Source organism: Delphinus delphis, chromosome 15, assembly GCF_949987515.2.
Source record: "Delphinus delphis chromosome 15, mDelDel1.2, whole genome shotgun sequence".
Taxonomy (NCBI): Eukaryota; Metazoa; Chordata; class Mammalia; order Artiodactyla; family Delphinidae; genus Delphinus; species Delphinus delphis.
In genome coordinates, this window is record NC_082697.1 from 61,110,834 (window position 1) to 61,128,144 (window position 17,311).

The 17,311-nt window shown below is 39.0% G+C and overlaps 1 protein-coding gene across 4 annotated transcripts in view; it reads right to left on the reverse strand.

Moving 5' to 3' along the window:
* PARN (poly(A)-specific ribonuclease) overlaps positions 1-17,311 on the reverse strand; it is a 167,762-nt gene that overhangs the window by 103,425 nt on the left and 47,026 nt on the right. For all 4 annotated transcript variants that reach the window (XM_060031775.1, XM_060031774.1, XM_060031776.1 and 1 more), the window contains exons 19-21: positions 9,234-9,289; positions 7,942-8,028; positions 4,310-4,384 (exon numbers count right to left, since the gene is read on the reverse strand). In XM_060031775.1, the coding sequence (XP_059887758.1) occupies positions 4,310-4,384; positions 7,942-8,028; positions 9,234-9,289 (218 nt within the window). The remainder of the gene's footprint in view (positions 1-4,309; positions 4,385-7,941; positions 8,029-9,233; positions 9,290-17,311) is intronic.

Below are 17,311 nucleotides of genomic sequence, written 5' to 3' on the forward strand. Positions count from 1 at the left end.
ATTGGCAAAGAGCCTTACTGGCTCCAGGTGTTCAAGCACAACACCTGACCAATCACGGGCTGACTGCTAAACTATAGGAAGCCAGGCTCAAAAAATTTTAAAGACTTAAAAACAAAAAAAGCACATAACGTTCTACCTCAAGAAACTGGAAAAGAAGAGCAAAGTAAACCCAAAGCAAGTAAAAAAAAAAAACAAAAGAAAGACCAAGAAAACAAAAAAGCAGAAACCAACAAAACAGACACCAGCAAACAACAGAGAAAAACGAAGTAAGCCAAAAGCTGGTTCTTTGAAAAGAGCAACAAAATCAGGAACCCCTAGCTAGAGTGACTGAGGAAAAATGAGAACACAAATCAATCCCACGAATGAAAAACAGTTATCACTACAGATCTGGTAAACATTAAAAGGCTAACAAAAAGCACAGGTAAAGTTTAAAGTAATAAGCAGCCTTTTTAGCAAATCCAGTACCAAATAATCGCCTCAAAAGTCGTATAACAACTCTAATATTTATCTGTTCAGCACAATCAAAAGCTACGCTTTTAAAAGGATGATTTTATATAAACACACTCATACTGTGGACTGAAGTGAAGCTGTGAAGCCAAGTACCTCCCCCCATCCCAACAAATCATCCTGAACAAGCTCCTAAGGCAGTATATCAGGAATTTCTGTAACTCCCTGAACTGGGGCTGGCTTTACAAAATAACCAATAGGTTTTTACCTCTACTAAGGTGCCTTCATCAATTTTTGCTCTTTAAAATTTTCCTGTAGTATTCATGGTGTACTCTAATCTCCGGTTTTTCAAAACAAATGAAAAGGTTATTTTCCTCAAGCTATTTCTATAAAACTTACAAGCAGAGAGATAATGCCTTATAATATATCTAAGGACACTCAAGACAATGTCTAACTGTTGAGAGTATGACTAGGAAGGGCTAATACATTTGAAATATTGTTGAGCTCTTTTCCCCATTTAACAAAACTATATTAGATATATAAAAATCCTAAATGTGTCTGAGGTATTCAGATGTGACCATTACAGGCGATTTCTTATTTGATTACTCTGAGAAAAATTCTCAAACGGTGAGGCTAAGTGATCTCCTCCATGGCATCAAGTCCCACACTGGCCACGTGCTGCCTTCCCTGAAAAGCCAGAGGGGAAGAATATGAAAATATGGCTTGGATGGGTTTTCACTATCTGAACCCCAAAGCAACCAGGGACTCTTTTATCTTCACAGCAGCAGCAAACAAAACGCAACAGGAATCGAACTAAATGGCACTCAGTAAAAGAGTTTTAATAATTTCAATAGACCTGAAAAAGAGTTTTCATATTCATGAAAATGGCTTTAAAGAAATCTTGCTTAGACTTAGCACTACCAAAAGAAAAAGGCATGTGTCAGTTAAAAACCAACTCCGTAAGTGTAAATCAAAAATAGTTTGTAACCAAGCCAAAGAAGCCATTACAAGCTGCTATATATAAATAGGCATTTAATGATTTTTCCAACATTACGTTATTGATCTAACAAGCCCTCTGTTTCCGCTGAAATGAATAAGTAATTTGTTTAAGATAACATTAATAGGATTTGCGGCACATTAGATACCCTGGGTCTCTCTCATTGGTAAAATTACCACTATAAAAAACAAATTTTACATTGTCTTTCAGGGAAACATCTGCATAATTTCAGAAATCACAGCAAAAGGCGAGAGACATGAGATACAACCATCAGGTGCAAAACGGCGTTTCTAAGTCATAACACCTTGAATGTCATTTATTCAGCTCAACAACTATTTAATATACACTTACTAACATCAGACATTACGACTCTAAGCACTGAAAACACAATGGCAAACAAGAGATATGGTCCCTGCTCTCAGTCTATCTGGGAAGACAACCAAGCAAGGTATATTAAGAAAGGATACCAGGCTAGCACAGAGAACGGGGTCTGATCCCCTGCAAAGGGAGCCAGAGAAAACATCTGAAGACACGGTTGTTTAGGCTGAGACGAGGAGGCAAGTAAGACGAAGCCAAGCCCTGGGGGTGGGGGATGGCTGAGTAAAAGATGGCTGCTGGCAAAGAAACTGCGGTCCGTAGGCACAGTACGTGCACTGCCAGGGATTTATGTTAAGAGTTGTCATTTGTGTCAGAAAAGAGACTATCATGGAAAATTAGACTTTACTAGTACAGCCGCATGTATCAAAAGACAACAGTCATCTAACTTCTTAACCTAGGAGGAAAAAAGGTAAGAAGGTCACAGTTTCATCTTGGCCTACTCCCCACATCGCCTGTTCACACACACATCTACTCAGGCCACGGCATGTGCCAGGCACGAGAGGAGGATCCAACAGAGAATAAGATGGGCAAACAAGCAAATCAGAGGACTTCTGTGCCTACATGATTCTGAAATGTAGCTCCCTGATTTCAGGTATCACTGAATAAAGTACTGAGCTTAAAAGCTACTGTACTATTGAAAGACACTTTCAATAATAAGTAAGGGAGTAATCATTATTGCACGTCAAATATGGTGTAACAGGAATAATAAAAGAAGCTCTGACACCTCACACACATAAACAAGGAATTATGCTTGTATTTTCAACTAAGCACTACTCACTAGTGTCTTACAAATTTCTGATTTACACACACTCATGTTTACTGTTCATAGCAAGGGAGGCCAAGCAAGTATTTCAATAATTACTACCAATTGTCAAGCACTGCTGGTGGAGTGCCAGGCTCTTTGCTGGGAACTTAACATCCATGATCTCATTTCACAAAGGAACTAACTATCATCATCTGCGTCACTCAAACGAGGAACCTGAGGCTTAGAGAGTTTATGTAACATGCCCAAAAATGCATGGCTGACAGGCGGTGGAGGTAGGTTACTACTCCCCGTGTTAGCGTGGCTTCAAAGCCTACGCATCCCCTTCTCTCCCACTGCATGGCTCCTGAGACTGACCAGCAAGGAAGCTGAAGTGTGACACTGAGTGAGCAGGTGAGGTGTGACGAGATTTCGGGTGGGGAGTTAACATTCAGTGTTCTCTCATCTACACCGAAGTCTCACTACAGTCTTAACCTCAGGGTCCCTGCCCCCCCACTAATTCTCTAATAATTCAATCCCTTTGGATTCCAGGTAAACTGTCTTTCTAAGGATTGTGGGGGGATGGGTCATAAAAATAAGCAAATATTAAAAAACATGTAACTAGCAATATCATTCACACCCTGGATCCAACATTTTTCCTGGTGTCATGAGCTCCTGAAGTACATTTCACATTGAAATCTACTGCTAAATAACCATAATAAAAGTTCATAGTGATGCCAAGCTTTATAAACATAATCATCTCATGCAGCCCTCATAATAACCCTAAAAAATCCATAACATCATCCTCAGTTTATAGAGATAAGCAGAAGCTTATCAGGGTTAAATACCGTGTCCAAGGTCACACAACCAAAGGTAGTGTAGTAATATGACTCCAGAGCCTAAACTTTTCATTTCTATAACATAGCATATATTCTTGCAATGGTTATATAATTCTTTTTAAATACCAAAAATACTCTGACCTGAATTTGTGTATTTATAGAAATTTTCATATAATTGCTCATATAGCTACATTATCAGAGTTATACAGTTTTAGTCTGTGGCACTTCATTTAATTAAAAGAAAAATTACATTATTAAGCACCAGGGAACTTGAAATCTATCTGAAGAAGCAGCTTAACAATATATATTTTCCTCAGTATTTAACTCAATAGCTTTTCATCCTATGAAAATAGACTGTTTTGTGATGGTTAATATCAAAATCATTTAGGGTCCAACAATAAGAGAGGTAGCATTCCACCTTTTTACAATCCTAATTTAGAAGCAAATAAAATATCTTTCAGTTTATTTGTTCGTAAAACAAGTATGTGACACAAGTTTAATGGAATAAATAAACCACAAAAAATTATAAATAAATGGGAAAAGTACAGAGGCAAACAGGTCAATACAGGGATCACCTTTTGGTGTCTGTCCCCTATTCCTCTCAATTTGCTATTTCTAACCCTCAAATAGTAAACATACGAATCATTTCAGAAAAAGGGCAATGGGAAAGGAATAGAAAAGTAAAAAGTATATGATATAGTATATCTAAGGAATCAATACATTTGTCTTATTTTCTCATCTACACATGATACTTACTAATTATTTCCTTTATTTTAGAGACAAGTTCAAAACAAACCGGGCAGCAACGCTTGTGAATCAGCTGACTGAACCCACAGCATTTAGACTGGGAAGTGGGCAAGCTCCCACTTATCATTAATACACAAAACAAAGGTCCAAAAGACTTACCAATTGGTACTTGTTCAGGTTGGCTGAGAGAAACAAATGCTGATGTGTCATTGATCCAGGATATCTGAATGTTACCTGCAACAGTGAATTAAAAGTAAGCATTTAACCATTTAGATAGCTATCAGATTCCATTTGTACATCTGATATATTTCAGAATATCCATCAATTTAAAGAGAGATGAGGTGCTAGTTTAAAATTTGATCAAAATCTCAGCACTACGGAGAACTAAAACTTAAATCTACCACTGCAGCTATTTCAGTTATAACTTAAAGAAAGGGGCTTCCCTGGTGGCTCAGTGATTAAGAATCCACCTGCCAGTGCAGGGAACACGGGTTGGAGCCCTGGTCCGGGAAGATCCCACATGCCGCAGAGCAACTAAGCCCATGTGCCACAACTACTGAGCCCATGTGCCACACTACTGAAGCCCACGCACCTAGAGCCCGTGCTCCACAACAAAGAGAAGCCACCACAATGAGAAGCCCGCACACCACAATGAAGAGTAGCCCCTGCTCACCACAACTGGAGAAAGCCTGCACAGAGCAACGAAGACCCAACGCAGCCAAAAATAAATTTAAAAAAAACTTCAAGAAAACAACAAACCAGGAAAAAAGAAGCAGCTTTAAAAATTGTTTTAAAAACAAAAGAAAGATCCTTCTGGATTAAATCCTGAGGCAGTTTATCATTCAACCCAATCTCATGCCAGGGCTGGAGACTTTTTTCCAATCAAGATCACTAATAGGGAGTTCCCTGGTGGTCTAGTGGTTAGGATTTGGCACTTTCACTGCCATGGCCTGGGTTCAATCCTCGGTCAGAGAACTGAGATCCCGCAAGCCGTGCAGTCAGGCCAAAATAAAAAAACAAACAAAAACTAATGAAGACCTAAATAAATGAAGGAATATACCACGTTCATGTACTAAAAGACTCAAAATCCATGAACCTGGTATATTAAAAAAAAAAGACCACTAATAAAAATCAGAGACCACGTACGCTAAAAAAAAAAAAAAAAAGCACAACTATTTCTTTTTAGAGATTCAAACTCTGAGAACTATGAACGGGGAACATGAAATGAATCAATGTAGCAAGAAATAAGAAAAATTCAATGATGATCTCAAGGTCAGGTAAAGAAAACAGGTAAAGAAAACAGGTAGGGGATGGAGGACGAGGTAAAGATGGCGTCAGAGAGAGGAAACCAAGACAGACTAATAGAGAAAAGAAAAACACTGAGGGACAGAAAGCAGTATAGTGGAACAAAATGATTTTCACATACAGAGACAAGTCCTCAATAAAGGTGAAATGCGGGACGTCCCTGGTGGTCCAGTGGTTAAGAATCTGCCTTCCAATGCAGGAGACATAGGTTCAATCCCTGGTCAGGGAACTAAGATCCCACATGCCACAGGGCAACTGAGTCTGCACACAGCAACTACTGAGCCCGCAAGCCACAACTACAGAACCCATGCACTCTGAAGCCCGCGCACCACACTAGAGAGAAGCCCACGCTGCAACAAAGAGCCTGCATGAACAATCCCACGTGCCACAACTAAGACCCGATGCAGCCAAAAATTTAAAAAAATAAATATTAAAAAAAAATAATGTGTGCCACTAATTAACCAAAAAAAAAAAAAAAAGCGAAACAAACAGAATGGAATGCAGGAGACCTGAAGAGAGGCAGGAGAGGAGCAGTGGGGCGGGGAGCTTGAGAAAACCAAGGGAAAGCAGAGATCTATCAGCTACCACTCTTCCTAAAAAAATACAGAAAACTGGAATTTTAAAAAATGGGTAAACATCACCAGAACTTAGCAATGAAAATAATCTTTTAATATCTACTAAAATTTTCAAAGGCTAGGAATACTTGAAAACTGCTTTGTTTCTCCACCACAGGAAAAAACTCACTTCCTGCTGCACAGTGGGGTGCCAGGACTTTCTCAATTATAAAATTTACTTACTATTATTTCCTTACCTCTCTACCCTGTAGGTTTTTTAGATAAATAATAATATTTAACATTTTATAAGTAGTTACTATATGCCACATACTATTCTGAATGCCTTCCATGGATCAACTCATTTAATCTTCATGACATGCCTATGAAATAGGCAGTATCATCATCACCATCATCATCTCCGAGAAGGAAACACAGATACAGAGAGGTTACCTGTTCAATATCACACAGCTAATCTTTTTTTAATTAAAATGAAAAAAATTCTACTCAGAGCGTTCTGCTTAATTTAGCTAATTAAAGTTTGACTAAATCGGGATAAAAGCAATACAGAATGGAAAACAACATAAAAAGCTTTACAAAGAAATGAGCTGTGAAATTCAACTGCATTTCTGTACCTGCATTTAAATTAAAAAGCAGGACTAGGGACTTCCCTGGTGGCACAGTGGCTAAGAATCTACCTGTCAATGCAGGGGACACGGGTTCGAGCCCTGGTCTGGGAAGATCCAACATGCCGCGGGGCAACTAAGCCCGTGTGCCACAACTACTGAAGCCCGCGTGCCTAGAGCCTGTGCTCTGCAACAAGAGAAGCCACCACAATGAGAAGCCCACGCACCACAACGAAGACCCAACTCAGCCAAAAAAAAAAAAAAAAAAAAAAAAGCAGGGCTAGAATTTCAGAAGTCATTTAGACTATCTGCAAAGATTAGGATAACTTTCCAGAAATATACCTACGTTCACTTACTTTCCTGAAAATTAAGTGCGTAACGTTTTGTACTTATAAAAGCTAATATATGCTTATTTTAGGAAATACAGAAAAGCATAAATAGGAAGAAAACAATTCTATCTGAAACATTCAGTGATAAGAGCATGATGCTTCCTTTCAGTTTGATTTCTACACAGTTTAAAAAAAAATGTTAGTTATACAGGAATCCTACTTTATATCTGCTTTTTACTATAAATGTTAAAATATAAACACTTTACCATCTTTTAACAAACTCTTCAACTCTTTTTAAAATGGCTACATACTAGTCTGTTGGGGAGACACATAAACATTCACTGAACATTCATATTATTGGACATTTAGGTTTTTGCTGCCTCCACTTTATTCACGAATTTCCAAAGACGATAGCTTAAATACTTTGTTAAAATAAAGAGACATTGCTGAAGACTTACAATCAGAATGGCCTTTATAAACCCTAATCAGAAGACTGTTCAATTTAACCTAATCGCCTGACCTGATAAAAAGGTAACAGAAGAACCGCCCTACCTCATACATATCACATATCTTGGTCCTCTCAAACATCTGTGCTTGTCTGCTTGGACTATTCGATGTCAAGCAGCAACTGCCTGACCTTATGAAACAGACATTCTCTCTGAATTTAATCTTAAAAACAATTTATCCTTAGCCCAGACTTATTTCCCATGGTTGGCAGTAAGGGGCAGTCATAGTAACTGTATCTTGCTTTCCATGCATTAACAATAGCACTCTATGTGGGATGCTAGCGAAAGTTCCTCAGATCACATTAGCACAAAGACTGCAGCACACCAAACTCCAGAAGTTCCATGAGTGAGACTACAACCTTGCATATTAATCCTTGTTTGTGCCCAAGTTAAAGCCATCTGCATACCTTTGACCATCTAGACCAAAAGAGGAGCAGGATCCTAGAAATACAGCTGTACTTGTGCTTTACTTACCAAAGGCACTGAAAAGCTGGTAAAGGTCACTCGTTTTCCATTCTTTGGGGAATGTCACATGGAGGACGTGATCACGTTTAGGCTGCACTGTAAGACAAATTTTTGATGAAAGGTTAATAGCTGAAAAGTGGACAACAGACCAGTGGTTCTTTGATGAAGCTAAGCCCTGGCTAACTTGGGGAATCGTTATGAATGCCTCATGATTACCAAATGACCCCTGAAAGCATTCTTGGGATTGACTGGAAGGACACTGCCATCTGAGCTTAGGCCTCACGATCTGATACTTTACAGAACCCACAACAATTTGAACCCTAGCAATTCTATGCAGAAACATCTTCGCTCATAAAGTTCCTGGGAAAATTATTTAAAGAAAAAAAGAAAAAGACTGCTCTGTTCAAGAAGTTTCACTAAACATTTAACTTTCTCCTTTTAATCTAGTTGTCCATATGTTTATTTAGTTAAAATAATAATAATAATAACACAGTATCCAAGTTAAATGGACTGTGTTTGAGCAGAGGCAGTCCTGAGTCACAATCTTGTTTTCTAATCCCAGACCCACCACTTAACTGTGCAACTCTAAACAAGAGACCTAACCACTCCAGCCACGCATGATTATAAATTGGGGATGACGATATTCAGCTCATAGAATTGCTGTGAGAATGACAGATTTAAACGTAAGTCTAATATGGAGTGCAACACAGTATGTACTCAAACTATTATTACAATGATTATTATCATCAAGTATAAAGTGTAGTTCACCCATTTCTCTATGCCTATCGGCATATATTAAGGCAAATAAACCAGGCTAGGAAAACAGCAATGGAAAAGAATAACCAGAAGAAGCAACCACCTCCCAAATAGACTGGCTTTCTGAGGTTTTCAATGAAAAAAAAAAAAAAATCCACCCATTAAACTTAAATATATACATACTCAAATAACTGGAAAATAGAAAATGTACTGTTATTGACATGGCTAGCACATCTTAAAATCTATTACATATATATTTATAAAAAATTACGAATTTAGAGTTCTGAGTGAAAATGAAGTAATGATGAGAAGACATATTTTTTTAAAATTCCACTCATGTATAAACTGGAAAATGTAAGTAAAGAGATGAGTTAATCAAGGCCCAAGGGTAACATTAACTTAAGCATACTATTCATATCAACCACAAAATCACTGGCTATTTTTAAGTGAATAAAGCTCTTTCTTCAGTAATACTTTTCCTGTTATCCCTTCCAGACCACACACTTAAATATGCAGATGCAACGAGAAAATAAAAATTCACTTACAGTCTGGTCCTTCCAAGTTTAGATAGGGGATATCCATGACTCTCATGAGAAATAGCCTACCAAAAGAAAAGAAAAACGGATAATGGACTAACTTCTATTAAAAAAAGACTGATATAGGCATGTTTATTTAGCTAAAAAAAATAAACACATAGGCATCTATTAAATTCTTCTGTAGAAGCTTCTTAATTATATTACCCTATTTCTAAAATCATTTTAAAGGGTCTTAAGATTCACTTCACATTTTTCTCTAGGGCTAAATATTTATCACAAATAGAAGAAAAAAACTGGTACCGCCAACACCTACAACAGCTCCTGGCACTCAGGAGCTACTCAATAAGTATTAGCTAAATGAAAAAAATCAGTAATCAAAGAGTCAAAGAGCTGCCTTGTTGGTCCAGAGAAACTGAGAGAAAACAAGTACTACAGAGTGCTAACCATCTTAACCTCCTATGAACAACTGTTCCCACAACTGTAAAGGTAAACCCTATGGATTGGTGTTTTGTGAGCTAAAAACGTGTCACTGATGTCTTTTTTTTTTTTTTTTTTTAACTGAATGCAGTCATTGGATGAATACTAATCTTACTGGGTGAACTGCATGGTCTTAAATAAGTGACCGTCTCAAAAGCTCATGTCATTACTGCCATTTAAAACATATTAAGAACGCAAAGCAAAATAATCCTTGCTTAAAAAAAAAAAAAACCTATCACACGGATATAAACCATAGCAATCATTTATGTATACTTCCAAAATGGATACAAAGGCACTTTTAAAAGAGTACTTCTAAGTTACAGCTCTCGGTAATGCCATTCAATTTGCTTTTATTTGCATAACTATGGACAAGATATCAGGCATTCTGTTGTTTGTAAGATGATTTTAATGAGCTTTATTTAGATAACATATTGTGCATTTCTGGTAGGGACCACATTATACAGCAAATTAAAAAGGCAATCCAAGTGCCCAACAAGCAATTAGTTTGGCTTCACTGACCCGCAATTAAGGCACATTATTACCAGGCATTCAAAAGCCAGGCAGGGCATGATCTGGTTTACAAATGGAACCATCAGCATGAATACCACTGTTCTGTTAATGCCAGAAAAAACGAAGTCCTGGTACTCTGTGGTTTGAGAACTTGTTGCCTAGCCTACAATTTAATAAACCAAATCTTAGCTAAGAAACCAAATTTATTTTTAGTTCACTAATTTAGTCTCAAGTGTACTATTCTGGTTCTGGTAGCTGGTTTACCCAATTTAATGAATACTGCCTGCAATGCCAGAAGACAACGAGACATATAAAGCACCTAGCACATAGTAGGTTCCCCTCGAAAGTAACTGTTATTACTACTGACAACCAGAACCTGAAAAGTTAGTCCTCGGTTATAAGGTTATTTTTATGCTTCACATAATTTTCAATTCTCCATCTAGTAAATTTAGAGATGGCTCCCAGCTTTAAAAACCACATCAAGAAAACTTTCAGTGAAAGTTAAAGGAACATATAAAAGTCAAGCATCATAAAAACAATTTAAAACGTGTACCCAAATTTCAACAGAAGAATAAAAGCTGAATCACCAAGATGTTCACTGCTATACCATCAAATGCACCAATAATCAAAATCAACCTCCAGGTTCAATTTATGTGGAGGTTGGTAAATTACATTTCATCATTTCAACAGAATATTAAACAATCAAAATTAACTTCAAGATAATTTTCAAAAACTTCAAAACATCAATAACTTGTGGTACAATTTTAATTTTTAAAAAAGCACGAAATTTTATACTATTTTGACAGCTTTGTAAAACACCGATGTCATTAAACCAAAAATAAAAACTACTCCCCACCCCCTGCCCCGAAAAAACGCCAATCGTTTTGGGAAACTTTGTTTTTAAAAATTCCTTTTACTATTATTTTTTAAACTTAAAAAAGAAAATAGAGGGACTTCCCTGGTGGCGCAGTGGTTAAGAGTCTGCCTGCCAATGCAGGGGACATGGGTTCGATCCCTGGTCCGGGAAGATCCCACACGCCGCGGAGCAACTAAGCCCGTGCGCCTCAACTACTGAGACTGCGCTCTAGAGCCCGTGAGCCACAACTACTGAGCCCGCGTGCTGCAACTACTGAAGCCCGCATGCCTAGAACCTGTGCTCCGCAACAATAGAAGCCACTGCGAGGAGAAGCCCATGCACCGCAACGAAGAGTAGCCCCCGCTCGCCGCAGCTAGAGAAAAGCCCGCGCGCAGCAACGAAGATCCAGCGCAGCCAAAAAAAGAAAAGAAAAGAAAATAGAATAAGCAACAAGGTTCTACTGTATAGCACAGGGAACTACATTCAATATCCTGTGATAAACCGTAATGGAAAAGAAAATGAAAAAGAATGTATGTATATATAACCAAGTCACTCTGTTGTAGAGCAGTAATTAACACATTGTAATTCAACTATACTTCAATAAAAAATAAATTTAAAAAAAAAAAAGAAAGAAAGAAAATAGAGGCTACCAGAACCAAGAGGCCCAGGGGAAATAACCAGAGATTTTCTTAGAGAAAGTCCAATTGAAAATGCTAGTAGAATCAATCTTGTGTACCCTATGCACTACTTCACCTGCTGTGGGGGAGACGAATACAAAGTGAAATCACAAGGTTGAGTCTGCAATTGCTTTATTTCTTTTTAAAATATTGTTTTCCTCCTAAGATCATGTGGCCTCAATGAGCTTAGAAAACCTACTGCCCTATAAATACAAACAAGGATGACAGTTAAAAAGCAGACCTTCCCAATTCTCTCACCATGCAAATATTTTAAAAAGAATTTTTTTAAGATATCTTTTGTCGAGCATTATACTGGCTATTTGTCAAGCATTATACTGGCTATTTGTTCTCTAATATTTCATCTGGATTTTAAGTATCATTTCTGCTTAAACTAAGTAAAAATTTATTCTCAGTGAAAACACTCAAAAAGATTTTTTCAAGTTAGTTAATCCTACACTACCTTGTTTGCTTACTCAATACTTTAACTAAATAGAAACCCCTTTCAAATTTCAGATGAATTATATTAATAGCCCTTCTCACTCATTCCCTACGCCTCCACCTTCATGCCTGGGCTTTAGAGAGAAGTGAATCACCCCAAACCCTGGAAGAACACGAAAACCAATTCTGTGTGTGACTTGGCAGACTGCACCCCATACAATTGGGAAACCAATTCTAAAACTGTAGCTGAGCGTCCGTGGAACAGAACCAAAGTAAACTCGCCAGGGCCTCCCTGCCCCCATAGGTCAGACGGTTTGCAAGCCACTGCTCTGGTAGCACCCCTGCCCTCTTGATGGAAAATTAAAACATTTCATTGCATGCATGCCTCGTCAAAAGGCCTACATTGACTCCCTAGAGTGATTTGATAAAATACCTCACGTGTAGATCATCTGACTGGACAGTTTTCATTTTAACATATGAGGAAATGCACTAGGCAAGCAGAAATGCTGATAAACACATGAAAGGATGTTCCTTCCCTGTGATTGTATTGAAGAACAGTCTCTTCCAAGAGGCCTTTCATCTGCAGATATCAAAAACACATTCGGACCAAGGCTTGCATGAAACGTTATTTCTATCTCAGTGATGATTCAAGACAGCTGTAATTTGGTAAAGACACTCAAGGCTGTGTGGGGCCCTTGCCACGTTCCTGCAAGTTTCCTGGTGAAACATTATTTTAGCACTTATTCTCCAAAGGACTGACACGAACTCTGTCAAAGACTAAAATTAAAATCCCCATTTGATACAAGGGCCAATTTTACACCAGGATTCTATCCTGGTAAACTACATGACTCAAGTTCATATTCTAGATGCTATGACACAAATTTTACTCTTTTTGGCATTTGTCAGTTTGTTAATGTTCTATGATAATACTGGTAATGCTGTTTATCTCGGCTTTCAAACATGTCTAGAAAGATCCAAGGGTAGAACACAACATACTCGGGGTCATTCACTCAGCAGGCTGGATGAATTCAGCTCAGCCAATTTAACAGGCTACACAGAATAGGCTGTGTACAATGGCTTTATGTCCCAAACAGCTACCCACCTCTGCTGCCCATATGCTGCATGGCACTCATGAAAAGCCATCTGCTAACATTCTTTTCTGACCAGAGCGATATGACACTGTGACCTAGACTGTGTAAGAAGGCCCGTAGTCACAGAATTTCATTTCAGGCATAAAGCTCCTTAAGAGTCTAGAACCTTGAGCACTTATCAGAATGTGCTTCCCTAGTCCCCAGATCGGCATCTGGACAGAAATGTAAATTCCTAGGCCCCACCTAAGCCCTACTGATTCAGAATCTGGGAACTGAAATCACTGGGTTCACAGAAAAAGAGTATGTTCAAGGCTGTGTTAATTGCCATTCATGATGATTCAATGGTCAGCTGGATAATAATAACTTGTGTCAACTTGTCCAAAACAGTATTAGTCTTAATGATTTGTTTACAGTAAATCATTTTGCTTAGAAAAACACAAAACGATTACAACAAACACCAAGGACTACCTCGAAATCCAGGAAGCAATAACATAAGGCTTCCACCACTCCCGGAAACCAGGAGCTGAACTGTGGCATGCAACTAGGTTCTCTGCAAGAGATAAATTGGGGAAAATTATTGCTGACAGCTGTTTTTCTCATTTTTAAGAAGAAAGTAAAAAAAAAGATTACTTAAACTACTCTCTTGGCAACTCACTGGCAAAAGTCCAACCCTTTCTGTGACTTGGCCACAAATCAGCACCTCCAGCATCACCAACTTTAACCACTAAAGCAGCACCCAAGGCTGGCCAACATTGGAAGGAGGAACACTCACATACATACAAAGGATCAGATGTCTTCAACCTTATCAAAATTCTCCGACCTTACCAACAAGTTTCAGAGCCAGATTCTGGCAACCACAGAACACACTGAGCAGCTCAAAAGAAGTACACTAAGATCAAACGTTATTCTTTGATGACACAATAGCTTGCCTTGGACTATGGCTTATCTGAACCATTCCCTAGTTGTCCAGTGAATAAAAAAGGATTGCAAAACAGCGCCAGTATTAACCCGTTTTATGCAGCTGTGCTCAAAAAAGCAAAAAGGGCAAAGGTGATATTCAAAAATGCACACAGGGCTACTTCCCTGGCGGTCCAGTGGTTAAGACTCCGCGCTTCCACTGCAGGGGGTGCAGATTTGATCCGGGGAACTAAGATCTTGCATGCCATGGGGCATAAATAAATAAATAAAGTGCTATGGAAAAGAAATGGCTGGATATATCCTTTGAAAAAAAAAAATGCACACAGGAAGTCCTGAAGGTCAATCAGGAATACTTTGCACGTAGGCTCAATCCTCGGGGAATCGAAAAGATCATTACAGCTTGTTAAAATTCTGCATGACCGAGTCTATGTGTAAAGCCAATAATTCTATTCAGAAATGAAACAAAATATTTAATTTTGCTCCTGCAGCAGCATGCTTTCCAATGCTGTTAACTGATGGCAGAGAAAGACAATGAATCAGTGAGGTGCACTGAGGGCCACTTTAAGAAGCAACTGGCAGAAAAACCAGTACTGCCCAGGGCAGTGCAGTGGACGTGCATCTGACAAAAGGCCCAACACAAAGGTTAGGTTATAAGTGGACAATGATATATCCACCTGACAAACCACTGAAGGCCAGTGAGTGACATGATGCTGCTAACCACTAGTTTTACTGTCTTCTGTAAAATCCTTTACTGCGTTTTTTTAAGTTACAAAACTATATAAATAGTACAGCTCAATTAATAAATGAAATAGAGATAAAACACACTAGTAGGAAATAACACTAAAATGACAGCTTTTTTTTTTTTTTCTTTTTGGCTGGTGGAATTACAAGTGGGTAATTTGTGTTTCAGTCAGGAAAAATATATATTACTTTTTTAAAGGACAAAGTTCCTGACTAAAATAACAGTATTTATTATGGCACATTCAGCCTCATTTGATCCTCTGGTGTCTGGAGGACAGGCAGGCATCAGTCCTGTCATACAAGGAATGAGGAAGCAGGTTTTCCCAAGTCCAGTCGCTCACCCTTGGTCATCATGGGAGCAGAGACAGACTCAGATCCAAAGCTTCCCACTACAAGCCCTACACTAAAGGCTCCTGCCTTCTCTCTGCTGGGTACCCACTCCCATCGGGCTTTAACCTGAGCTACTTCCAAAGCCTCCATGTGAAACAGAGAGCCTGCTGTCCATGGGGTTTTTTGGTGATGCTTTAAGATCTGATTAAAATTATAGCTTTGTGTGATGGGGCAGAGTCCAGATACAAGAAATGATGTTGCTGTCTGAGAAGAGCTTTGGGTACACTGAGGAAGGCAACTAGGATGACCGAGCAGAGAAGAGAGCGATAGAGCCACAGGTCAAAAGGACAACCTTCCCATGTTTGCAGTGCAGAAAGAGCTGCTATCTGGGCTACCTGGGCATCGAGCCTTCCAGTCACACCTGCCCCCACACACCATGATCACCATCAGGAAAGCCAGTGCTTCAGCACATCTCAGGGTTGAGCGAGACACTGAGGTGTCTGAATGCTTATTTTACGTAGGTCAGATTTGTACACATACACACAGGCCTGAATGATCTAGAAGGATGTCTGATGTTACGGCATGTCTTCATAAAGGAGAACAGTGTTTATTCTGGTGTCCTGCCTGAGCAAAAGGAAAATCTTCCAGCCTCTAAGCTTCTCATTCTTCCATCTAGAAACTCAGTATTTCAATAAATGAGTAAAAATTTGCATTTGCTCATCTGCTTTCATCAAGACTACACTTCTCTTCCTAAAAAGCTTTACCTCAAAAAAAAAAGAGATTTCCAAGTAAAACTGCACTCCTCTTATACCACTGAAGACTGGAATACCGAAATGTCGAGTAAAATCTAATCTCAACACAATTTGAGCAGTGAATTAATTTGTACCTCACCCCAAGTCCCAAGCCTTCCAAAGGAAAATTGAAACCTTTAACGACTGCCAGCTCTACTGTACTTGCAAATGGTCTTGGTATTTCCTTCAGGGCACAGCAGTAAAAGCACTTCATAAGAACCTTGTATGCAAGGGCTCATCATTATACATATTTATGCGCTATAAAAAACTGATTTTATCATCCAGGGTAGGAAGCATGCAGACATCTCTCACAAAATAAGCTCATTTGTTTTGCTCACTAAAGCTCTCGTGTAAAATAAGAGGGCAACCGCTGGCTACAGGAGCGTTACTGGGGTACCAGCTATTTCCATTTCACGCGGGGGGTGGGGCGCGTGCAATTTCCATCTAGCCACTTGATGTTTTGACAAATACAGCATTACCCGACATTTGTCCCGAAGCCAACTCATGTCCCTTCTCAAGCAGAGAAATACGCAAGCAACAAGGAGGGGGGAAAGAAAGGAAAGAAGAAAGAAAACCAGCAGCTCATGTAAACAGTCTCCATCAAATGAACCATATCAAAGTACATCAAATAAAAGTGTTAAACTAAACCTTGTACAAAGGCAACGTCCGCAGGGCCTATAAAACAGCAGATTGTAAAATGTCAGAGGAAACCAGTCCCCCACAATCCAAGGGTCAAAGTCAATGTCTTTTAGAATCACTGCTCAAGCCAAACACAGAGACAAAGAAATCTTTCAAAGATATTAGCATTATCTCTTAAGAAAATGTGCCACTAACTGTAGAACTGTATCTTTTAGAGACTGTTGCTGTGGAGGAAGAATCCATTCCCAGCTGCGGACAGACCTGGGTTATCCCTGACTCTGCGGTTTCTGGGGCCCTCAGCAGATGGCCTCAGCTCTCAAATGGGGACACTATTACCTACCCCCTCAGGGCTGCTGTCAGAAATTACTGTCAATGCAGGTGAAATCCTCTGAACCGTGGAAGATGTTCGTTGGAGAAGATATTTGTTAGCTAGTCTAAATTTCTTCGAGTACAGCTAACCCTTTTTTAAAAAAATATTTATTTATTCATTTATTTGGTTGCACCAGGTCTTGGTTGCAGCAGTCAGACTCCTTTGTTGCAGCTCCCTGGCTCTTTAGTTGCAGCACGTGAACTCTTAGTTGTGGCATGCATGTGGGATCTAGTTCCCTGACCAGAGATC